The 26326-nt window shown below is 45.0% G+C and overlaps 1 protein-coding gene across 2 annotated transcripts in view; it reads left to right on the forward strand.

Moving 5' to 3' along the window:
- The first annotated feature begins 7791 nt into the window (after positions 1–7791).
- The window catches only part of LOC137658331 (synergin gamma-like), a 108411-nt gene continuing 89876 nt past the window's right edge, over positions 7792–26326 (forward strand). For both annotated transcript variants that reach the window (XM_068393013.1, XM_068393005.1), the window contains exons 1-3: positions 7792–7907; positions 13242–13425; positions 13772–14014. In XM_068393013.1, the coding sequence (XP_068249114.1) occupies positions 13249–13425; positions 13772–14014 (420 nt within the window). In that variant the 5' untranslated portion in view covers positions 7792–7907; positions 13242–13248. The remainder of the gene's footprint in view (positions 7908–13241; positions 13426–13771; positions 14015–26326) is intronic.

A 26326-nucleotide genomic window follows, 5' to 3' on the forward strand; every position in this document is an offset into this window, starting at 1 on the left:
TATCCTTCAGTCTTGCAGTGGACTAAAAACAAATGCATTTATTATTATTATTATTATTAAATGCTAAGCTACAACCCCTAGTTGGAAAAGCAGGATGCAATAAGCCCAGGGGCTCCAACAGGGACAATAGCCCAGTGAGGAAAGGAAAACAAGGAAAAATAAAATATTCTAAGAACAGCAAAAACATTTAAATAAATATTTTCCTATATAAACTATAAAAACTTTAACAAAACAAAAGAGGAAATGAGATGAGATAGAACAGTGTGCCCGAGTGTACCCTCAAGCAAGATGCTTATAATAATAATAGGTGCTTTTCTAGTTGTTATTTGTATTTACTTTATAATCACAACAAAGGCTATACTCAAATGCTAATATCCTTCGAGAACTTTACAAATATACATCACTACAACTTCTATCAGCAAGAGTGTCAAATGTAGTTTGCAACGATCATTTACTTATTTATTATGTTGCAAACATATTTCGTGCTATTTGGCTGCTTATTCTCTCTCTCTCTCTCTCTCCTCTCTCTCTCTCTCATCTCTCTCTCTATCTCTCTCCTCTCTCTCTCTCTCTCCTCTCTCCTCTCTCCCTCCTCCTCTCTCTCTCTCTCTCTCTCATATATATATATATATGTATATATATATATATATATATATATATATATATATATATATATATATATATATATATATATATATATATATACAGTAATGTATGTGTGGTGTTTGTGCACAAATGTATGTATAATCATAAAGAGAGAGAGAGAGAGAGAGAGAGAGAGAGAGAGAGAGAGGAGAGAGAGAGAGGAGAGAGAGAGAGAGAGAATATCCATTAGGTGAATACGTTCTCAGTGAAATACAGTATTGATTTGTTATTAGCGAATTGGACAAGGCAACGAAAGTGCCTCGTGATATGAAAAAAAAAAAAGTATTCTGGGTTATCCTCCCATAGCTACTTTATGTACGTACATAAAATTTACAAATATACCATAACTTACGATTTCAATGTTTGAACAGATATCAGAGGTAGAAATTCTGCCCAAAAGATAAGAAATGCAATAAAGGTGGGACACGATTTCTATAAGTTCTTACTTTGATGGCTGTTAGTATGCACAATTTATTAGGTAGAATGATTTTAGTGCTTTTCTTGCAATTTAAAGTGAAAATGGTAAAATATAGAGATATTCTGGATTTCTGACATATACAGTATGTAAGTATGAACAGATTGATAAATATACATCTAGGTTTCAAAATATTAAGGTTGTGGTGGCCGATGTGGTAATGTCCCTGACTGGTCAACGTTCCTTTAGTGTCTGCAACCTCACTATCCTTGTGAGCTAAGGATGGTCAGTCTCTAGGGCATTGGCCTACTTGATAGGGCAATGTCACTGTCCCTTGGCTCTGCTATTCATGAGCGATCTTTAAACCTTTAAATGAGTTTTTCAACGATACGAAAGCACAGTTAGTGAAATTCAATTCCATTACCATATTTTTCTAAAATATTTGGTCGTAATTTTACGCGTTGTACCGGTTGCTTTAATTCAATGGCGTCAGAGGGATATTCGTTTTAATATTTGTATTTGTGCTTTATTAGGAATCAATTAAAAACTCGTATTTTGTAAATTCGTAACCCTGGTGTATTTGGCTGGGGATCGTGACCCGTTGTTGAGCCGTAAATAAATTCTTTTACCTCAAGCATCTTTCGGATTCCTCCGTTCCAAAACGAATTTTCCACATTGATTTTCATCTGTTTGACTGTAAATAAATTCTCCCAATTTCTTTTACCTCGAGTAGCTTCCGTAATTGTTTTCCGCTTTTACGGAAACACTTAAATCTGATTCTTCAGATTACTTTATAAAAAAAAAAAAAAAAAAAAAAGGAAATCCTTAAAGACAATTGCTTCATGCGAATAAAAATTAGAAACATCAATTATAAGAGTTGAATGTTACAAAATAAAAACTTTCAACCTCATATTTTATATACAAAATGTTGAAAAAAGAGAATATCTTATGAAGAAACGAAACTTCGAAACTTACTCAAAATTATCACAAGCTAGAAGCTAATAGGCCAGACTATTCAGTGTGTATATCTGTAGACAAAGGGAAAATGAACCGTACCAGAGAGAAGGATCCAATGTAGTACCATCTGGCCAGTCAAAAGACCCCATAACTCTCTAGCGGTAGTACTCTCAACGAGTGGCTGGTGCCCAGCCCAACCTACTATCAACTATCAACCATCATATACAACAGAGTATTATAGATGTCTCCGCAGAATACAATTGTCTGTATGTTGACTCAGAGTTTCGATTCTTATCAAATGACTAACTATAGTCCATTTCTTTTAGCGATGCATATTTGCACCGACCTCCCACACCGCAGCGGTGCCGCTTTTAGCTCAGAAGTCTCAGAAAGCTTCCTGATCGCTGATTGGTTAGAATTATCTTGTCCAAACCAATCAGCGATCCGGAAACTTTTCCGAGCTAAAAGGGCACCGCTGCGAGTCGGTGCAAATATGCATAGCTAAAAGAAATGGACTATAGTTGTTAAAGAATTACATATTCCTAGCACTTATGAAATAAAGGATAGATTCGAAATAGGTCTGTATGAACTTGAGTCCTGATAATCTAGATTCTAGAGTACTTTCCAGAACCGGTGTAACTATAGCTACTTTTTCGTATTTAGGAAGATTACACTTATCAATACTATAGTCCATTTCTTTTAGCGATGCATATTTGCACCGACTCGCAGCGGTGCCCTCTTAGCTCGGAAAAGTTTCCGGATCGCTGATTGGTTGGACAAGATAATTCTAGCCAATCAGCGATCAGGAAACTTTTCCGAGCTAAAAGGGCACCGCCGCGAGTTGGTTGCAAATATGCATCGCTAAAAGAAATGGACTATAGTATTTACTATCATTATAATTTGTGGCCAAATCTAGAAACGTTTTCTATTTCAATTACTTCGGATATTTACATCGAATCAATAGCACAAATTGTTTTCTTTCCCTTCTTAATAATCCCGATGACTCCACCCCTATGTAATATTATCAAATCTCGCTAATCTTCTCTGTGTATCTGGTACAGCACCAATCTGATATGGAATATCTGTAAAAGACCTAATTATATTTGCTATTTCGTTTTTAAAGAATTCTATGAATTTATTCATCACCATCATCTCCAACACCCCATTGACGCAAAGAGCCTCGGTTAAATTTCGCCAGTCGTCTCTATCTTGAGCTTTTAATTTAATACTTCTTCATTCATCTCCTACTTCGCTCTTCATAGTCCTCAGCCATGTAGGCTTGGGTCTTCCAACTCTTCCTAGTGCCTTGTGGAGCCCAGCTGAACGTTTGGTGAACTAATCTCTCTTGGGAGGTGCTAAGAGCTTGCCCAAACCATCTCCATCTACCCCTCATCATTATCCCATCCACATATGGCACTCAAGTAATTTCTCTTATAGTCTCCATTTCTAATCCTGTCCTGCCATTTATCAGCCAGTAGCATTTTTTCCACTTACATTTCCCATTACATCATTTAGGAATATATAACTTTTTATGTCTGTTGCTGTTTCCTAGATTTTTTTCTTATACCATTCAGTTTTTTTTACTCCTTAATAGGTAATTATGTTGAAATTTTCAGTTTTGAACTAACTCCACTTCTTTATGTTTTTTTCCCCCTTTCTCTTTAAAGTCTCCCTTATAGAACCAAGGAAGTCGACCCTCAAGTTTAGTCTTTTCCATCAATGGGCACATATGTTTTTATTTTATTTACCCTTTATGTACAGTTATAAGGGAATCAACTCATTAAGAGCCCAATAAAAGTCGGTGGCCATAACCGTAGGGAATATTGATAACATTTATTTTCTTTATAACTTCGTCAATGAATACACAAGGAGAGAAGGTTGATTTATTGCTGAAGCTTGTGCCCTGGAGGAATTATTATTATTATTATTATTATTATTATTATTATTATTATTATTATTATTATTATTATTATTATTATTACTACTTGCTAAACTACAACCCTAGTTGGAAAAGCAGGATGCTATAAGCCCAGGGGCTCCAACAAGGAAAATAGCTCAGTGAGGAAAGGAAACGAGGAAAAATTAAATATTTTAAGAAGAGCAACAATATTAAAATAAATATCACTTTATATAAACTATAAAAAATTTAACAAAATAAGAGGAAAAGAAATAAGGTATACGATAGAACAGTGTGCCCGAGTGTACCCTCAAGCAAGAGAACTCTATCCCAAGACAGTGGAAGACCATGGTACAGAGGCTATGGCACTACAGTATATTGGGAGGAGAATGATGGAAATGGAGGTACAGGGAACGAGAAGGAGAGGGAGACCAAAGCGAAGGTGGATGGACTGTATTAAGGATGACCTTCGATCAAAGGGATTAACCGGTGATGAAGTGTGGGACAGAGGTAGATGGAGAACGCTGGCCAGAAACATCGATCCCACATAAAGGTGGGAAAAGATGCAGATAAAGAAGAAGAAGAAGAAGAGAGGAGACACTTCTCTAACATGTAACATGTGGAACTGGTAGAGTGAGCAAGAACTTATTTCTTTCACTGTCTTGGGTTAGAGTTCTCTTGCTTGAGGGTACACTTGGACACACTATTCTATCTTCTTTCTCTTCCTCTTGTTTTTATTATTATTTTTAGTTTGTATGTGAAATATATGTTTTTAGAATATTTCATTTTAATTGTTAATTATTTTTCTAGTAGTTTCCTTAATTCCTATTCATACTGGGCTATTTTCCCTGATGGAGCCCACGGGCATATAGCATTTTGCTTTAGCAAACCATAATAATAATAGTGTGTGAAAGAAAGCGTGTCTAGTATTACCAAAGTACTGATACGCACTTGTACTTTGATACACTTTATCCAAAATTTGATATCAATTCTTGGGTCACACCCAACTTCTTCTTTGTCTGCATCTTTTCCCACCTTTATGTGGGGTCTATGTTTCTGGCCAGCGTTCTCCATCTACCTCTGTCCCACACTTCATTACCGGTTAATCCCTTTGATCGAAGGTTATCCTTGATACAGTCCACCCACCTTCGCTTTGGTCTCCCTCTCCTTCTCGTTCCCTGTACTCCCATTTCCATCACTCTCCTCCCAATATACTGTTCACCTCTTCTCATGACATGACCATACCACCTCGGTCTACTTGTATCTTATCTGATAGTTTTCTAACTCCTGTGGTACCCTAATTACGTCATTCCGTATCTTATCTCTTCTTGTCACCCCACACATATGGATGTAACATTCCCATCAAAATAGGTACGGTGGTTTTTTGTGTCAAGTTGCTAATAAAAAAGTTGAACTTCAGAGCGAAGATAAACATAAGAAAATTAGCATATATGTCCAACTGTATACAATAACCGTTCGGCAGCTGGCGCTTAAGCTTCACCAATTCTGTCTTGATGAATTAGAGAAATGACTTTGATAATACTACTCAGTAAAACAACTATAGTCATTTTTTAAGCGAGGCAGATTTGCAGACTCGCAGCGGTGTCCTTTTAGGTCGGAAAAGTTTCCTGATCGCTGATTAGTTTGACAAGATAATTCTAACCAATCAGCGATCAGGAAACTTTTCCGACCTAAAAGGGCACCACTGCGAGTCGGTGCAAATCTGCCTCGCTAAAAAGAAATTGACTATAGTAGTGTTAATTATAAATAATCAATAGACTGAAATAAACTAATACAATAAACAGTAACTTCAAAGTAGTAACTATCAAATAGGGTCACGAGTTCGTGCGTGCGCAATATATACATATGAAAGGTAAGCACTACCGATCAGTACTGTAGTACTGTAAAATGACAAGCAATCACACATTCAGTAACCCGGCCGACGTAAACAATGAATAAGTGAACACAAACCCCCATCGTTACTCCAAGAGAACATTTTTGGAACAAATCTAATAAAACTTCGCGTGACAAGTATATTTCATCTTGCAACGCGAGGTTGGTACTGGTGGTTTACCCGAAATTAACAAGTACATTGTCTCGGTAAATAGATAAATTATAAGGTTGGAAGTAAAATGAATTTCAACAATCTACCATTTTTTTTTCGGGACACTTTCATAAACATTAAAAGTAACAGGAAGATCAAATGACTTAGTTTTATTATCAGTAGCCCCCCCCCCCCTCTCTCTCTCTCTCTCTCTCTCTCTCTCTCTCTCTCTCTCTCTCTCTCTCTCTCTCTCCGGTCATTTTCCCTGGTAACTATAGTTAATTCTTTTTAGTGAGGCAGATTTGCATCCACTTGCAAGGGTGCCCGTTTAGCTCGGAAAAAGTTTCCTAATAGCTGATTGGTCGGAAGTATTTTTTGTCCCAATACTTCCGACCAATCACCTACCAGGAAACCTTTTCGAGCTAAAAGGGCACCCCTGCGAGTCTGCAAATCTGCCTCACTAATAAAATTCATATTCTCCGTTATATAGTTTTGGACAAACATTCTTATACAAGTTAAATTCAGTTCCTCTACATTATTATTTCTTGATTCTATATAGGCTAGTCTTGATAAAAAAATAATTTTGTCGTTTGATTTCGCAAAAATTGCGATATATATTTTCTAGTGGCTCTTTATGATGCTTACAGGGAACTTTAAATCAAATTTGGTATGTAGCCACTAGCTAAGAATCATTTGTATTCAGGAAAAAAAAAGAATATAGCATTCATCAAAGCATATTAAATAAAAGCTACATTCATAGCTCTTCTGATATCCATACTCAGTATTTATAATATGACATAGAACAGTTGTAATGATGTTACAAAATTATTATTCTTAAGGGTCGATTGCTTGACAATTGTCATAGTAATCAGAAAAGACCTATCTCAGGATGCCTGCAAACTTAAAATCAATCAATCAATCAATCAGAAAAAGACCTGAAACGTAGCTTTAGGGACTATCCGGAAATAAGCTTAAAATTGTGGAACAGCACCGGTATAATTTCGGCAATAGTTAACATAATTTGATGTATTCTGCGGTCATGGTCGACTACTTAGAAAATTCAAAACATTGATACTACTAAGCAAACTGTGGAGTATAATTTAGACGAATTATATATATATATATATATATATATATATATATATATATATATATATATATATATATATATATATGTATATATATATATATATATATATATATATATATATATATATATATATATATATATATATATATATACATACATATATATATATATATATATATATATATATATATATATATATATGTATATATACATATATATATATATATATATATATATATATATATATATATATATATATATGTATATATATATATATATATAGGCTATATATATATATATATATATATATATATATATATATATATATATATATATATATATATATATATATATATATATGTATATATATATGTATATATATATATATATATATATATATATATATATATATATGTATATATATATATATATATATATATATATATATATATATATATATATATATATATATATATATATATATATATCAAATGTAACCGATGACCCTTTCGTCAATAGGCGTAGGTGATAATATGAATGTCACCTCAAATGTATTAAATACTTGAATAATGATTGAAAATGAGTAGACAAACATTGCTTTTAAGATGACATTTGTTTTGCATTTATACCGAAGCTAGAAAATAGAATTTAAATTCTTAATTTTGAGAAAGTCCATAGATTATTCAACCGTTTGACTACGTAGTCAGCGTAAACTGCCTTGTTAACTAATCGCCCTGACATCTAAAACAACAAGAAGAGGAAGAAGTCTTATCATGACGTCATAGCAAAACAAATCGCAATCAGATCAGACTAGGACAACCTGTCACCTTAGCTGCTTAGGGAAAGTTCCACTCCGAAAGTAAGCATTTTTGAGCTTTTTTTACTGCTTTATCGGTCTGTATGATGAAAATTTTATGTCAAAGCCCATTTTTAATGTTTATCCAGCAATTACCTTTGGAAAGGAAATATATTTAGACGAATATAAGTACACCAACTCCGCCAGGCCGTACGGTACCCTGACCATTCCTTTTTAGGCTTTCGTATCGGCAATATGCTCTAGCAAAGGTCAGCTGGTAAATTTCAAGAATATACCATTTAAAGAATAGAATTAGCTCTATTCTGAATTGAAATTACTAGGTGTATGTATGATAATAGCCTTGCCCCATAACACCTATTTTCTACCATATCGCTAAGAATACGGCAAAGGGGGATCACAGTTGCCGTTAGCCCCTATTATATAAGTAAGGACATAGCTTGTAGGTTAGGTTAGGTGGAGAAGGGTAGGTTAAATGATGTTCTAAGCATTTGTTCTTATCCATCATTATACAAAGCCTCCAATATCTCGTCCCTCATATGGGGCCTTTTCTCACCGTTCTCTATCTCATTGCTCCTCATTTCTCACAAACTGTATATTTATGTGCTGGACATGACAACCATGTGGGTCACTCGTGAAGTATCACCATTACCTACAAATGGTCTTGGCTCCTCCATGGCTTGCTATGCTCACAACTAAACTAAGATATTATTTACTGAAATAAATGAAATTACACTTTAATTTAAGAAAAGATTGAAGTTCCTTCTTGGAGATGTTTTCTTGTGACATAGTCATGCTGGAATTTAAGTGGAGAGGGAAATATGGCTCTTGTGTAACAACATTCAGGAACTTTCACATTAATATTTGTAAGGTACTAAATTGGCTTGTAAAACAAGCTAATGATTGTCATACAAAAACAAATCGGCTGGCAAAAACGAGTGCAAACAACTCATGCCGAGTAATCCACAATCATTCTCCCAAACGTAAACAATGAACTTAGACAATGAAATAATGTTCACATTTAAAGCGATCGATATGTAGTCATGCTCTAGCCCCTATTGGTCATACAGAGAAAAATACCAATATAGCCAGCAATGTTCCATTTGTTATAGTGAATTTCAATTTTGCTAGATATCAAAGTATCATACATTAATTGAAGAAAACTTTGGTTTTTTTGGTTTGGACTAACATGGGAACATGGATGCAACCTAACCTAGGGTTCTGAGTCCTTAATTACTTAATTTGGGGTGGTGGGACTGTATCCCTTTGGAACTTTCTATAAACCACCTACAGTACATGGCATATTACCCTTTTCCTTACTTAAAATGAATGCTGCTGATAGTGATTTACCACCGTATTTAAATCAAAATTTGTTTTAGGAAAAGTCAATAAGGTGGCAATTTCACAGTGTAAAGCAGTGGATGGTGGATGTTCTTTAATCACCCTTTCCTCTCAATCCAGCCCGGAGAACAAGGTCCTTCTACCTCTGAGGAACAAATAAAGACCTTGCTATGTTTCTGGTTGAGAAAGCCTTGGAGTTGGAGACCTGTACTAGGTCTCTTGGCCCTGAATTTCTTCCACCAGATGCACTTCAGTATGGAAACTTCCAGCATGATCAGACATGCAGTGAGGAAGAACAATTTTATGATTTCACTCCATATCAGGGATGCATTCATGCACATCCCCTTGAATTATTCTTTAAGATAGTATGTACGCTTTGTCTGCGAGTGCAAGGTCTTTCAGTTCAAATTTGTTTGTTTTGGGCTGTCCACGGCTTCCAGGTATTCACTCAAGTGCTAACGTTGGTGTCAATATGGACTCATGCCAGTAGAATTATTTTGATTTGATATATAGAATACTGGCTGATACTAGCAGACTTGTTCCTAACTTCACATCATTGGGACAGACTTTTCTCATTTTGTTGCGTTTGGGTGAATTTAGAGAAGTTCAAGCTTTCTCCAAGGCAATGAATGATATACAGTATTTTGGCATGGACACAAATACTGTAACAAGAAGGGTATATGCATCCAAGGACAGGATAGCCCAATTCAAGAAGCCTTTCCTACAGTAGTCACAGTTATCAGTAGCTGCAACTTTTGGGTCATTTAGCATCACTCGAGAAAGCGCGAGATATTCTACCTTTAAACGTGCCTCAACTAAATTGACACATTTTGGAGGAACATTCATCTGTGGAACCCTCACTTTCTTCAAAAGGTACTTCACACTTTACCTTCTAGTATCTCTCTTAGATGTGCTTCAATTCAACGGGCCTCGTCAAGATGTGTTTACTTTTGCACACCTTATATGGACGTGCTTCTCCTAAAAATGCTAGACACGTATCCCATTAATGTTGTAGACATTCTCCTTATGGACGCGTCACTTCTGAACCCCCCAGGTGCGTCACTTCTGAACGCCCCAGGTGTGTCCCTTCTGAACACTCCAGGTGCGTCTCTTTTGATCTCCCCTGGTGCATCTCTTCTGAATGCCGCAGGTGCGTCTCTTCTGAACGCCCCAGGTGCGTCTCTTCTGAACGCCCTAGGTGCGTCTTCTGAACGCCCTAGGTGTGTCTCTTATGAACGCCCCAGACGCGTCTCTTTTGATCGCCCCAGACGCGTCTCTTTTGAACGCCCCAGACGCGTCTCTTTTGAACACCCCAGACTCGTCTCTTCTGAACGCCCCAGTCTCGTCTCTTCTGAACGCCCTAGGTGCGTCTTCTGAACGCCCTAGGTGTGTCTCTTATGAACGCCCCAGACGCGTCTCTTCTGAACGCCCTAGACTCGTCTCTTCTGAACGCCCCAGTCTCGTCTCTTCTGAACGCCCCAGACGCGTGTCTTCTGAACGCCCCAGACGCGTGTCTTTTGAACACCCCAGAGCCCTCTCTTCTGAATTGCTGTTATTCACACTCATCCAAGGAAGGTTGGGGAGCTCACTTCTGTCAACATATGGTGTCGGTGCTCTGGTCCGTGCAGGAGCGACGAGACCATATAAATGCTCTGGAACAGAGAGCAGCCTTCCTAGCTCTCCAGCATTTTTGCCCTCTTCTAACAGCTCACTGGGTGTTAATGAGCGACAATACCACCGTGGTGGCTTATATTAACAAGCAAGGTGGTATCGTGTCACTGCAACTATGCTATCTTGCTGCAGTAGAGGCTTGATTGGCCTGAACTCCACTTGATATCCCAGATAGCGGTGCTTATCGAGAGTTTTCTCGTCTGGAACAAATACTGTATTTGCACACACCACGTTTGCATGTGTGTTCGGTTTTGCACCAAAAGCAGTGTCCTCGACCTAGTTCTGTTACTTCACTTGAAGAAGATAACATTGAATGAAGATGTTTGATCACCTTACCTGCGCGTTTCCAATTATCTTTCTCTGAGTACGTGCGGGCAATGTGTACCAGGATTATATCCAGCTCTGAGGTGTACGTGATACAGGTATTCGCACGCCTGTTACCAGCATTCAGTCTTGTATGAGACTGAGCTTACAAGCTCACGTATCCTAGATATGGAGAAAAGGCACAGTCCTCTTTCCTGATCTCCTCCTGGCAGTGCAAGAGAGATGATTAGATCAGGATTGCTCTGAATGCCTTGACGATGATCTGGATGCCAGGTTATGTACACTCTATCTTTCCATTTTTTGGGTGCTTCAGCTGCTCTGTCATTAGCTGGATTGAATACTGCTTGTAGGAGAGCTACATGATTGAGCAATTTTTCCTATAAGTAAGTTTTGTTCAGAAGTCTCTCCCCCATTCCCCCAAACGAGTTGGGGGTTAGCCAAATTTATGCGACCCAGTTTTCATAATGACCATAAATTCTGAGAACATATGATCCACAGGGATATAGGTTTTCCTTGATCATCTACAAGTTCCTGGTAGTGACCTAGCCTTATAACCTGCTGTATCTTCATGACAAGGTCATTAGGAGTTTGACTGGAGTCATCACTTTTGCTCTAGCAAGGGACCAAAGTGCTTAGACATTTCCCGGAATAGCAAACCAGCTACTTTGGTAACAGGGACTTTCCTTGCAAAGGATAAGTCTCCTATTGATAGGTGAGGGTTTGTAGTATCCATGTAGAAACAAGTTGCAAATCTTTAAGGTAATTTGTATTTTTCTTAACTATACATTGTTATACTTCCCTGCTTCAGCCACCCCACAGGTCTTAGGTTTAAGGTCAAAAGTGAGAGCTCGGAGGTCTGTCGGGTTTTAACAGCAATGTCCAGCTTTGCTGAGAGCCTGCTGCTATTAGAAGACTCAGGTTTGTAAAATTAGGAAATATGTAAATTACTGTTCTTTAAAGATTTGTGATATTTTTCATCACAGTAATTTTCTGATTATTTGTTTCTATGAAAACTGTAATGTAATCTTAATTGCAGGTTGTGGAGGAGGCTCAGCAAATTTTAAAATATAGAATTTAGAATTGAATGTGAATACTGTAATGTGCAGTCAGATCTTTATATTCGCAGGGTTTAGGTATATATTGTAACATACATCAGGAAATGCTGAAAACCATTAATTATTTCTTTACCTTTTTGAAACTCCCAGACCCTTATTTCCTTATGTAACTAGAAAAAAAAACTTGTGTATCATGGACTTGAAAGAAAAGGAAAAGTAATAGTATTCAACAACCCCAAACTCAGGAAAGCATTCTTAGATATTTAGCAGCAAATATAACATCCCGTGGGCAAGGTAGTGCTGTCGGTGCACCTCAAGCATTGTACTGTAGGTATAACTGAAAGGTCTTTGCATCATCCTATTATCCCCTAGTAGCACTCACCTTTTAGCCATCTACTATAACCCTATTCCCACTTCCTTTCTTCTATCATGTTATAAACTCTCAGATTTTCTGAAAATGCAGGGTTTTACCCTGATGAGCATGAGTGCTGAATGGCCTCCCAGTCTCCAGTGGTGGCCCAAATTCATAAATTAAATCCAAGTAGAACATAGTCATTTTTATATGGGCTTGAAAATCCTTCATATAACAATACAGTACCAGTCTCAACTTACTCTTTCCTAGATTGTGTGACAGTTTGTTGTGCTGTACTGTATTTGGTCTTGTATGGCTATATGCTTTTATGTATTTTAAATTTATATATATTCACGGGCGAATAACTTGAAACTGATACTGTCATATACGTGAACTTTCATGGACTTGCATAATACCTTAATGGGTTTTTGTCTTTGCTATCAAAGGCTTGTTGTGTATTTGGTGTCATGTAATTGTAAAGAAATACCTATAAATACTGTGATGTAGGATTAAAGCCCATCCTAGGAAATAACAAAGCTTGCAAGTATGAAACCCTTGAATGGTAAGGTCTGACTGCACTACATTCTTTTCTCTATATTACCACTCCTTTATAAAACTGTTAATGTTTCATTTTAGGGAACTAATGTATAATAATCCTAGTGGAGGAGCATGGGCACCGGGCATGGCAATGCCTCCTCTGGGCTTTGGTGTAGTTGCACAGCAACCAACTGGTAGTCGAATGATGGCTGCAGGACAGCAAATGCCCCCTCAAGCCCAGCCTTTGGCTGCATGGCAACAACAGCAGTACATTGCTGCACAGGTAAGATTATTTTTGTACAAAAAAGAAAATTCTTGTATCACATTTATGGTGTAGTTTATTTACTGAAAGTTTGGATATTCATAGTTTTGAGTACAGTTCAAGTTTATATACAGGAATGTATTTTTGATGGGTAAAAATGTTTTGGGGGAGGCTTCTTACTTGCAGTATTTAGGAATTTTTCAATAGTGACACCTTTTTTTTTTTTTTTTTTTCTTTTTTTTTTTTTTTTTTAATCTAGAAGTCAGTTTTAAGGGTAATTTGTCTGATACATAAATGCTTGATTGAATTGTTTAAAATATTAGGGAATGCAATTATCATCAATGCCATTTAAAATGTATTATGGCAGATGGGAATGGCAAATGCAGCAGCTGTTGGTGTTCAGCCTATGCCACAGCCGCAACAACAAGGGTTTCATCAGTATCAACAACCTCAACAGCTTTATCCCCAGCAACATTATCAACAGCAACAGTGGATTGAGGCCCAGATGAAAGCTGCAGAAGAGCAAAAGAAGCTGTATGATCAGATAATGAAACAGAGACAATTTGACGAGCAGAAGATGAGGCTGAAAGCGTTCAGTAACTCAAAAAAGGTAGGATGTCTTTGGTATATTTTAATATTTGGCCTGCTAGAAAGTATTGTGTTGGCTCTTCAGCTTTACATTTGCCATAATGTTTTTCTTTGGTAGTGTAATTGGTTTTAATGTAGAATATTTAAGCACCACCTTTTGTTTAAAGAGAAACACTGACCATAGTTAGGATTGTGAGGCTTAAAGTGTAATAGATATTATTTGAATTAGTTTTACCCAATATTTATTCTTTCATTATGCTATAGGCTTTCAAAGCTCAGCCTTGGTTGACCAAGTAAAAGAGTTTTAGTTGTAGATTGATATGACTAGTCCTCCCAAGACTCTATAGCTACTACTATTACTGCCTTTTGTTATCCAAGGCATCTATGTTTGAAATGGTTATAATTTATGGACGACCATAGCATTGGCATCTCATTTCATGACGTTTTGGTTTTTTAGAGGATTTTTCATGCCTTTTTTTTCATACTTGATGGTAGTGTGATTTCTATGTTTTTAACCTGATATTCAAGGTAAAGTATGCAGTAATAGCCCTCTTATAAGAACGGTGAACTTATGTCAGATCTGACCTTTTGTGTCACTCATCCTTAAATATTGAACAAATAAAATCGATGTGACCTTATGTCGGTCAGTATGTTGTACAATAAAGATGGAATATTGCTAAATAAGGACCTGTGTTTGTGCTTGATCTTGTCCATTGTAGTCTAACTAAAATATGAGGAAATTTTCAAAATTTATATTTGTTCCGTAACTGGAATACAAAACATGCTATTTAATAGGGGTATTACTTTCGGCGTAGCTGAAATGACAAGCCATTAAATTTTAACGTGGGTTTACTACCCACACCGCTAGTTAGCAGGGGTAGGGGAGGGTAGCTTGCCCCCCCCCCCTCTCACACACCTGTGCTTGAGCTCACTTTGCTCTCGGCTTGGATGGTAGTCGGACGTGTCCGCTCTCATCCTCGCCGTCATTTGGCAGCTTTTTAATGCTTTTGTCTTTTTGTTTTTCTAGTTCCGTTTGTGAAGTTGGCCTCTGCAATTATGCGCACCTGCCCTAGGTTTCCCGACCGCCCCTGTGGAACATTCATGTCGGCGGTCGAGACTGATCCTCACGCCCTTTGTCCTTCTTGTAGGGGCCAACGGTGTGATAACAACAACAGGTGTAGTGAGTGTAGGGAGCGGTCTACTTCCCAATGGGAGAGGTTTTCGCGACGACGGAAGAACAAGTCCAAACGGGATATGTCTCCTTCGAAGGTTTCTTTGAAAGGAGAAAAACCCAAGGACTTTTTTTCCGTTGCCCAAACCTCCTCCGAAGGTCCCACTAGGTCGGTCTCTTTCGAGAGACCGTAGAGTGGTAGCGTAGACCGATTCACTGTTTACCAACCTCGGGGCTTGAGAGATGATGTTGCTTCCCTAGCGAAGCAGCTCCACCTCTCCCCCCGAGGGAGGATATGTCATTAACTTCCTACGCGGCCGCGCCCGCTGCACGCTAACTCTCACCTGCGCGCCAGCGCTCTCCCACACGCCATCAGTCTCCTGCCCGCGCGCAAACTCGCCCAACAGCTAACTCTCCTGCGCACCAAAGATCTATTGATCTTGGCGCTGCTGGAAAGTCAACAAAGCTGGCTTCTCCCACACGCCAACTAGTACCATCGTGCCAGAGCTCACAGTCGCGCCAGCCTTCTCCCGCTCACATCCGCGCGGGCTCGCCTATCCTCTCCAAAGGATTCACGCTAACCTTCTATCGCGTTGCCCAAACCTCCTCCGAAGGTCCCACTAGGTCGGTCTCTTTCGAGAGACCGTAGAGTGGTAGCGTAGACCGATTCACTGTTTACCAACCTCGGGGCTTGAGAGATGATGTTGCTTCCCTAGCGAAGCAGCTCCACCTCTCCCCCCGAGGGAGGATATGTCACTAACTTCCTACGCGGCCGCGCCCGCTGCACGCTAACTCTCACCTGCGCACCAGCGCTCTCCTGCGCGCCAGCGCTCTCCCACACGCCATCAGTCTCCTGCCCGCGCGCAAACTCGCCCAACAGCTAACTCTCCTGCGCACCAAAGATCTATTGATCTTGGCGCTGCTGGAAAGTCAACAAAGCTGGCTTCTCCCACACGCCAACTAGTACCATCGTGCCAGAGCTCACAGTCGCGCCAGCCTTCTCCCGCTCACATCCGCGCGGGCTCGCCTATCCTCTCCAAAGGATTCACGCTAACCTTCTATCGCGCGCCCACACGCTTCACATGTTTCAACTGCGCGCTTGCGTGCTAGGGATCTTTCTCCTGCGCACGCGGCCTACGGCTGGTACAAGTACGCGCGAACTCTCGCCCGTGCATCCGTGCGCTCAACGCATTGATCGCTCGCGCACGCGCCAACATTCTCCTGCACTTGCGCTCACGCACCATCAGTCTCGTGCGCGCAAGCCCCATTATTCTCCCTCGCACGAGCCCCATTGTTCTCCCTGGCGTGAGCCCCATGAATTCTCCCCCGTGCGGCTCCCTTGAATTCTTCCCCGTGCGGCTCCCTTGAATTCTCCCCCGCGCGGGCCCCATGAACTCTCCCCCGCGCAGGCCCCATGAACTCTCCCCCGCGCGGGCCCCATGAACCCTCCCCCGCGCGCGGGCCCCATGATCCCTCCCCCCCGCGCGCGGGCCCCATGATCCCTCCCCCCCGCGCGCGGGCCCCATGATCCCTCCCCCCCCCGCGCGCGGGCCCCATGATCCCTCCCCCCCCCGCGCACGGGCCCCATGATCCCTCCCCCCCCGCGCGCGGGCCCCATGATCCCGCCCCCCCCCCCCCGCGCGCGGGCCCCATGATCCCGCCCCCCCCCCCCGCGCGCGGGCCCCATGATCCCTCCCCCCGCACGCGGGCCCCATGATCCCTCCCCCCCGCGCGCGGGCCCCATGATCCCTCCCTCCCCCCGCCCGGGCCCCATGATCCCTCCCTCCTCCCCCCCCCCCGGGCCCCATGATCCCTCCCTCCTCCCCCCCCCCCCCCCCGGGCCCCATGATCCCTCCCCCCGCCCGGGCCCCATGAACCCTCCCCCCCCCGCCGGGGCCCATGAACCCTCCCCCCCCCGCCCGGGCCCCATGAACCCTCCCCCTCCGCCCGGGCCCCATGAACCCTCCCCCTCCGCCCGGGCCCCATGAACCCTACCCCCCCGCCCGGGCCCCATGAACCCTCCCCCCTGCCCGGGCCCCATGAACCCACCCCCGCCCCCGGGCCCCATGAACCCTCCCCCGGGCCCGGGCCCCATGAACCCTCCTCCGGGCCCGGGCCCCATGAACCCTCCCCCGGGCCCGGGCCCCATTACTCTCCCGCGCGTGAGACGGCTGAACTACGTACGGCAAGGTTGCCATCGCCTCATTCCCCTCCCCGCAAGCGCATACCACCGCTCATTGTGGGAGAAGGGAAACATCTAGAGCAGTCCAGGATCCCAAAGCCATGACAGGCGAACCCACCAATGATGAGGACTCCTCCCAGGGATCTTTCAATTACTGAACTGTCCTTAAAGGGTACGTCTGACAGCGCATCTGTCAGCCAACAGCCCTGGTTCGGTGCACTGGTCAGAGCCGTAATGCAGGCTTTCAAGCCTGTCTTCTCTGAATAAAGTCACAGATCCATGGCTGCTTCTACCCCTTTGAAGAGAAAAAGAGGAGTTCCAGCCGCGGTAACTTCCCTAAGGGCAAAACTGACTCCACGCAGACCTTCGAGATAGGTTCCTTCTTTCCCCCAGACTGCCTCTCCTTCCCTTTTGGACGAAAATTTCCCGTCCCTAGGGGAATCACGCGAGGAGAGACTTCCCCCCATTGCACCAATGGGGGAAACCTCTCCTCACACCGAGGTGTCTTCTCAGTCGGGGATTGAAAGGAACATTCCACCCTCGTCAATGTTGGAGTCCTACATCCTTCCCAGGAAGGAATCTAAGGACTCCAAAACATTGCCGAATTCCTCTACTAGGACTATGATGGAGCCAGCTAGCCACTCGGGGAACGTCCACGACTCTCCCCAAGAAGAGCCTTTGGGGACAAAAGGAGCTTTCGCTGCAAGTCCTACAACAGGAAGAGACCAGCAGGAGTCAGAACATGCGTTTTGGCAGGTTCTGATTCTAATGAGGGCTCAACGGGTTTTCCGACCCAGAAATCCCTCCTCGAGAGGGCAAGGACACTGTCTCGGACCGTGTCTTTGATACTCAGAAACTTTCCAAGACCAGTGCAGCACTGCCCTGGTATCAAGGGGTTGAGAGTACCAGGGACAAGATCTCTCTACAACTCTCCGAGGTGGCCTCTTCCAACCATTCCAGTGCCACCAACAAACTCCTCCCACCTCCTCGCGTACAGCAGAGGAAGTACCTCGAGATCCTTGAGAAGCCTTTTTTAGCTCTTCCTCTTCACCAGTCGCTGGAAGAGCTTACCAGGGGAGTCCCTCTTGACCACTCGCTGGAAGAGCTTACCAGGGGAGTCCCTCTTGAGAGAGACTCCAACCATCAGGTCTCGTTCTTGGCAGCCGAGATCCTCAACCAGGAGAAAGTTGCGAAGTGTGCTATGCAAGCCACTTCGTGGCTCGATATATGATTGGGGACCTTAGGTATCCTGATACGTTCTGAGGATTTCTCCAAAGAACGTACGAGGAAAGCTACGGATACCTTCCTTCTCGCAGGTACTCGCACGATCAAGTTTCTGACCCACCAAGTCTCTAACTTGTGGGCAAATACCATTCTGAAGCGTCGGGATGTAGTAGCTGAGAGATTCCATCAGGTTCCTAGCACCGAGATCAATAGGCTCAGACAATCCTCTCTAGAGGGATCCATCTTGTTGGAGCCTAAGGATGTGGAACATGCCGCTGAGAGGTGGAGGAAGTCTCATCAAGACTCCCTTCTTCATAGGGCTTTAAGATCCAAGCCCTATAAGCCTCCAGCACCACAGCAGTCCCGTCCAGTCAAGACCACTAAGACGACAACAGCAGCGAAGACCTTGGTGTCTAAGCCCTTTCCTATTAAAGAAAGGAAAGGCAAAAAGTCCTCCAAGGGAGGCAAGAATCCTAGAAGGAGCAGCCGAGGCCGCAAACGCTAGGATAGGCAGTCCCCCTGCATGTCCACTAGTGGGGGGATGCCTATAAAGTTGCTCAAACAGGTGGAAGCAACTCGGGGCCGATTCCTGGACAATCTCCGTGATCAGTCTAGGATATCGTGTCCCGTTCATAACATCTCTACCTCCCCTGACGACGAATCCAGTGTCATTGAACTCCCTTGCCATGGGATCGGCAAGGGGGCAAGCCCTTCGGGCAGAAGTCCAAACCCTGTTGAAGAAGGGCACTCTCCAAGAGGTCCTCGACGGATCTCCAGGCTTCTTCAGTCGACTCTTTCTTGTAAGAAAGAAGGCGTCTGGAGGCTGGAGACCAGTCATCGACCTCTCAGCTCTGAACAAGTTTGTCAAACAAACTCCGTTCAGCATGGAGACGGCGGACACGGTCAGACTTGCAGTGAGACCGCAAGACTTCATGTGCACTCTGGATTTGAAGGACGCGTTCTTCCAGATCCCAGTCCATCCGTCTTCAAGGAAGTACTTAAGATTCAGCCAAGACAACAGAAAGTACCAGTTCAAGGTGCTGTGCTTCGGTCTCTCCACAGCACCACAAGTCTTCACCAGAGTGTTCACCCTAGTATCATCTTGGTCACACAGGATTGGCATCTGTCTCCTCTGTTATCTGGACGACTGGTTACTGTATTCCTAGCATACTCGCTGTAACCCTTCTTCAACACCGAAACGAACTTCTGAGACTTTGCCAAGATCCGGGGATCATGGTAAATCTCGAGAAGTCTTCACTGCCTCCCACTCAAAGACTGGTATACCTAGGCATGATTATAGACACCAATGTCCACAAAGCCTTCCCATCAGACGAAAGGATAGCAAGGCTGAGGAAGTTCGCAAGACCTTTTCTCAGATGAGAACTTCCAGCCCAATTGTGGTTACGTCTCCTCGGTCACCTTTCATCGCTGGCCCGTCTAGTTCCCAATGGTTGCCTTAGGATGAGATCCCTCCAATGGCGACTCAAGTCCCTGTGGAATCAAGCGTACGACTCCCCGGACATCCAGATCCCCATAAGACCTGCGGAACTGACGGATCTCCAGTGTTGGGTGGCAGACGAGAACCTACGAAAAGGAGTGGACCTTCTCGTCCTCCCCCCGGATTTGATGCTGTTTTCGGCCGCTTCAAAAAAAAGGGTGGGGGCCCCACGTACTGCACCACACGACCTCAGGCCTGTGGTCAGAGTGAGAAAAGTATCTCCACATAAATCTCCTAGAGATGAAGGTCGTCTTTCTGGCCCTTCAACAGTTCCAACAGTACCTGGCAAGTCACTCTGTGGGGGTGATGAGCGACAACACCACAGTAGTGGCCTACATCAACAAACAAGGAGGTACTTTTTCGCAGCAACTATCCCATCTAGTAGTAGAGATACTGAGATGGGCCAAAATCCACTTGATACCACTATCGGCACGCTTCATTCCGGGCAAAAGGAATGTGCTCGCCGACAACCTGAGCAGAGCTTCTCAGATAGTGAGTACCGAGTGGTCTTTGGATCATCTAGTAGCCAACAAAGTCCTGACTTTGTCGGGTTCTCCGACTGTGGACCTCTTTGCAACGGCCTTGAACTTCAGGCTCCCGCTGTACTGTTCCCCAGTCCTAGACCCCAAGGCTTTCTGGCAAGATTCTTTCCAACAACGGTGGGACAACATTGACGTTTATGCCTTTCCCCTGTTGTGTCTGATGAGGAGGGTACTCAACAAGACCAGAACATCGTTCAATCTTTCAATGACCCTCATAGCTCCGCTTTGGCATCATGTGGGATGGTTCCCGGACCTTCTGCAACTCCTAACGTAGCCACCAAGAGAACTCCCTCCACGACACAATCTACTCAAACAACCACATGCCAACATCTTCCACAAAGCCCGGCTTCACGCCTGGAGACTATCCAGCATCCCCTCTCTGAGAGAGGATTTTTGCAACAAGTTGCGATCAGGATGTCTGGACACCTGCGAAAGTCTTCGGCAGCAGTCTACCAGGCAAAGTGGAAAGTCTTCTGTGGTTGGTGTCGTGGAAGGGGTATATCTCCACTCGATGCCACTATTCCAACAATAGCGGAGTTCCTCGTGTATTTTTGTGAAGAAATGCGCCTTTCAGTCTCGGCAGTGAAAGGCTATCGCTCAGCTTTATGTCTAGCCTTCAGGCTGAAAGGAATGGACATTTCCTCATCGCTAGAACTTTCTCTACTCATACGTAGTTATGAACTTACCTGCCCTCAGTCGGAAGTGAGACCTCCTCCATGGAATGGGGTTCGAGTTCTCAGGTCTCTTAAGAGACCTCCCTATGAACCATTACGCCAGGCATCAGATTGCCACCTAACCTGGGAGACGGTATTCCTGCTAGCTTTGGCCTCGGCCAAGCGAGTCGGCGAACTTCATGGTCTCTCGTATGACATCGCCCATTCAAGGGGATGGGGGGAGGTAACGTTCAGCTTCGTCCCTGAGTTTATTGCTAAGAATCGGAATCCAGGAGTATCGGATCCTCGATTCGACTCCTTCCGGATTTCTAGTCTCCGTACTGTAACAGATGACCCAGACCATCTCTTACTATGCTCAGTAAGGAGCTTGAGGCTGTATGTCAAAAGAACAGCTGCAGCCCGTCCTCATGTGCCAGCACTATTCATCAGCACAGGAAGGACTAAGAGAAGGGTCACCAAGAACACCATCTCTGCATGGATTCGCAGGGTCATTGACCTGGCTCTAAATCCAGACCCTCCTCTGTCACGTCCCCCCAGAGCACATGATGTCAGGGGCATAGCTACGTCCCTGGCCTTCAAAAGAAATTTTTTACTGACGCAGGTTTTTCAAGCTGGGGTGTAGAAACATCAAACAACATTCACATCCCACTACCTGCAAGACGTGACCCACAGGAGACTCGATACATTCGCTACCGGTCCTGTGGTGGCTGCACAACAGCTGGCCTGTGGTGGCTGCACAACAGCTGGTTTAAAACCTCAAGCTCCTTATTGGACAATTAGCAGAAGGTTGAGGGCATTGTTACCCGGTTTTAGTCTGCATGAATGAAAAGGTTTGACTGGCCCTTATTCTTTTCTTCATCATCCCCTCTCTTGGGGAAAGCAGCATCCTGGGTTCTCTGCATAGCTAACCTCAAACCACTGCAGGTAAACCATGCTCCTTTGTGTTCCTAGTATTAAGGTTAATACTGTTGCGTCCCCATACCCTGACGAGGTAGTATTGGGAAAGTCCTAGTCTACGAGTTTCCATCTAAAGAACTTCAGAACAACTTTCTAGGACGAGTCACACTTCTTCATACCTTCACACACAGCATGCATTGGCCGCAGTCCTTGCGTAGCAAGGTTCTAGCGAGGTGCAGGGACTCCTTATTTCTTGGGTGCTTACACGCTCAAATAAGGAGCCCCCAGGCAAAGCCAAAAGCCATGCTGGCTGGGATGTTCACCCTTCCTAATGGGTGAGTCACCCCTATTAAATAGCGTGGTTTGTATTCCAGTTACGGAACAAATGACATTCGTAGATAATTTGTATTTGTTCCAACACGAATACTTACCTCGAACTACTTTCTTAGGAGTTACCTGTAATCTCCTCTCTACCGACCAGAGTTTTGTGTAGTATACCCTATACCCGTTTTCTATGGAGGGCTAACCCGGGAGTGAGAGAACGTGCCCCGAGGGTAGCCTTTGAGCTAGGTCGCGGTCTGCTTGGGTCTCGTGAGTCAGTAAGTTCTCTGGTCGCGACGTGATACCATACCCTCACGTCGCTCTCGTCTCTCTCGACCCTTTGTGTCTGCCTCGTGTGTCCCGCGTGGTAGCTTTGTGCTTATCCCTTGCGTTCTTGTGTGTTAACTATCTTTCCTTGTGCTTCCCAAGTGTATCCCTTTGATTCCCTTCGTTCCTGTGTCTTGTGGTTGTGTGCTATGGAGCAGATCCGCCGTTGTCCTGGGCCTAGAGCCGGAAAGTCGTGTGGAGCGTTCCTCTCCAAGCCCGAAGTAGACCCTCACTCCCTTTGCTCTTCCTGTAGGGGCAGGATGTGCTCGCCATTGGATACGTGCTTTGAGTGTGTTGGTAGGAGTGAGATTCAGTGGGTGCGATACGGCACTAAGAAAAAGAAGTCGTCGAAACATTCGCCCAGGAAATCTAGCGTCTCTTCGCCGCTACCGTCACCCAGTGGACGGTCCGACGGGGCTTCTGTCTCGCCTTCCCCTACCCAGAGTAGGGGACGAGGTAAGTCCGTTGCGGGGAAAGAGCCGAGGGTTCTTCCTCAAGAGTCCAATGTGTGTGAAGTGAGGGTTGCGGGGACTTCTCAGGCTAGTGGGGAGCCTGGTAGTGCTGTGTCGGGGGGTTCTGGAGACTCTTCCCTTGTGCTTGGGGGGCACGTTTCCTCCGACGACCCCTTATGGTGTAGTAATGTTGTACCTGTTTCTTCGCCCCCTTCGTGGGCCTTTGTTTCAGGTTCTTCGGCAGGTGGCGACGCCCAGGGTAAGTTAGACTCCACGGTAAGTGATTCCTTTGGGTGGAAGCTCCCTAAAACGCCAGGTAGGTCCCCAATGCGGATGAAAGAGGGCCTGGATACCTGGTTCCCTAGTGTAGGGCGTCAACCCTCTTTTCCAGCTCCTCTGATGACGGTCCCAGAAACCTTCCTGCAACCCTCTATCTCTGGTACGCAGCGAGTCGCAAAGCCCTCCGTAGCCCCCGCTTCTGCCCGTCGTGCGGGTGGTACAGTTTCGTCGGGCTCTTCGGATGGTGGGGCTTCGTTCTCTTCAGAAGAAGAAACCAGGAAGAGACATCGGCGCCGGAGGGAGCGGTCCAGGAGCAGGCGTTCCTGCTCAAGATCCCGTTCGAGGTTCAGCAGGAGACGGTCCCGCTCTCCACGGGGGAAACACAGGAGGAGTAGGTCCCCCGATGGTGATTGGGTCTTCGTTCCCCGTAAGTCTGAGTTGCAGTGTTCCCCAGACCGGCAATCCAGGGATTTCTCACCACGAAGGCCATCCTCCAGGCGAAGATATGACCCTCGCAGGGAGAAATGCGAGAAGGCCGCTTCAGGCAGGCGTAAGGCCGCGAAGCTTCCGGTTCACCCCGCCCAGCGGGGGGAACCGTGCTTCCTTACGGGCAGCCTGGCCAAATCAGCCCTGCTGGTTCGGCCCTCGGACTTTAAGGAACGGTTCCCTCCTTCGGGTCAGCCCACGGGATCCGCGTCCACGTCCCCCAGAGAGAATGCACGAACGGTAGTCCTCGCCGGCATGGCGATGCCAGTTCTGACCCCCGAACCTGGTGCGGAGGTTTCCGCCGGGGAAGACCGGTACCACCGCAGGGGAGTGCCTGTTGTGCCAGAACCAAAGCGCCCGTTGGGAATGACCGGTGAACCGGCTCCTCGGGATCAGGCCGAAAGTTCTGCTGACGGTAGGGAAGGTTCCCCGACCGAGGACTCGGCCTGTCGGAAAGTTATAGGCCTGATTCGAAGGCATCATAGAATTGAAGAGCTGGTTACAACCGATGAGGACTACAGGAGGTCCAGCCTGACCCGCTTGATGCAGGCACCCGTCCAACAGAAAACTTCCCTGGCCCTACCTGTGGCTCACGTCGATAGAGTTGTGGCAGGCAATGCCGAAGCTCCCAAAACGCAGAGCTCTTCGAAGTTGCTCCAAGGGCTCAAGACACAGAGCAGGGTTTATGTGCCAGAGGGACAACGACCGGGAGCCTGCAAGGTGGAGCCTGCCCTCGACGTTCTGGGACAGGGTGCCTCGGAGGACAGAGCCTCTTCAGCCCCGATTTGTTTTTCGCAGTCGGAGGCTGCGATGATGGAGGAGATGTCGAAAGACCTAGTTCACGTCTCCTCTTGGTTGGACTGGTGGGCTTCCACACTGGTAGGTGTGCAAGCCACGTATGACTTGACGGACCCGGAACAGCAAAGCCTCCTGAGGGAGCTTATCATCTCCGGGGGTAAGACCCTGAAGTTCCTCACCTATCAGTCCCTTGCCCTGTCAGCGAATTGGGTTCTTCGCAAAAGGGACACCATTCTGGCGAAGCTTTCCCGGAAGGTCCCAGACAGGGAGGCGAGGGCCATGAGGAGTCTTCCTTTTTTGGGGTGACTCCTTGTTCCCCTTGAAAGAGCTAGAGGAGATCATGGAAAAGGTGGCTAAAAGAAAAGAAGTGAACGCTCCCAGGCCTCAACTGGTAAGGAGGCCCCCTACAAGAGGTCAGCCTCAGATGGTCCCTCTACTTCTCAGGCCCCGCCTAACCTGACGAGGAGAGAAGCACCTTCTTCCTCATGGGCCTCAGCGCCTCAGCTCCCCCGTAGAGGAGCTCCAGCAGCGTTGGCCTCGTTTAGAACAGGGTATTCTGCCTCCAGGAGAGGCCGTTCAGGCCGCTCCTCCAGGAGGAGGTAGAGTGGGAGGCCCCCTACTCCTGCCCAAGCCTCAGGTTGGGGGATGCCTCAGACTACATTGGCAAGCATGGAAGGCTCACGGAGCAGAGCCCTGGACAGTATCCGTACTGAAGGAGGGGTACAGGTTACCATTCTTGACAGAAACCCCCCCCCCTTTAATTCCGGCCAGCCTGTCGGAGTGGTTGGCACCCAAGGACCCGTTGAAGAGGGCGGCTCATCAAGAAGAGGTGTCCACGATGTTGGAAAAGGGCACCATGGAGGAGATCCTGCACCCAGGGCCAGGTTTCTACAGCCGCCTGTTCCTGGTAGAAAAGGCGACGGGGCCGTGGAGACCGGTGATAGACCTGTCAGCTCTCAACAAGTTTGTGCGAAAGACAGATTTCAAAATGGACACTACGAAGTCAGTCTTGCTGTCCTTGAGGGAGAAAGACTACATGATGACCATAGACCTCAAGGACGCATACTTCCAAATCCCGGTCCATCCCTCAAGTCAGAAGTTTCTCCGGGTGAAATGGGGTACCCAGATCCTGCAATTCAAGACCCTCTGCTTCGGGTTGTCGACAGCTCCCCAGGTATTCACGAGAGTCTTCACGACAGTCTCGGTGTGGGCTCACGAGAGGGGCATTCGCCTCATCCGGTACCTGGACGACTGGTTGCTTCTTTCCTCCTCGGAGGACGTTTGAAGGAGCAGGGTATAAAACTTCTCCAGTTTTGCAAGGGTCTGGGTATCATGATCAACCCAGAAAAATCGAACCTATCTCCCTCCACCAGAATGACCTATTTGGGGATGACACTGGATTCCCTACTAGTGAAAGCTTTCCCGACGGAGGAGAGGATAAGCAATCTTATGAAGATCCTTCTCCCTTTCCTGTCGGAGGAGA

The sequence above is a fragment of the Palaemon carinicauda genome, chromosome 1 (genome assembly GCF_036898095.1).
Source record: "Palaemon carinicauda isolate YSFRI2023 chromosome 1, ASM3689809v2, whole genome shotgun sequence".
Lineage (NCBI taxonomy): Eukaryota > Metazoa > Arthropoda > Malacostraca > Decapoda > Palaemonidae > Palaemon > Palaemon carinicauda.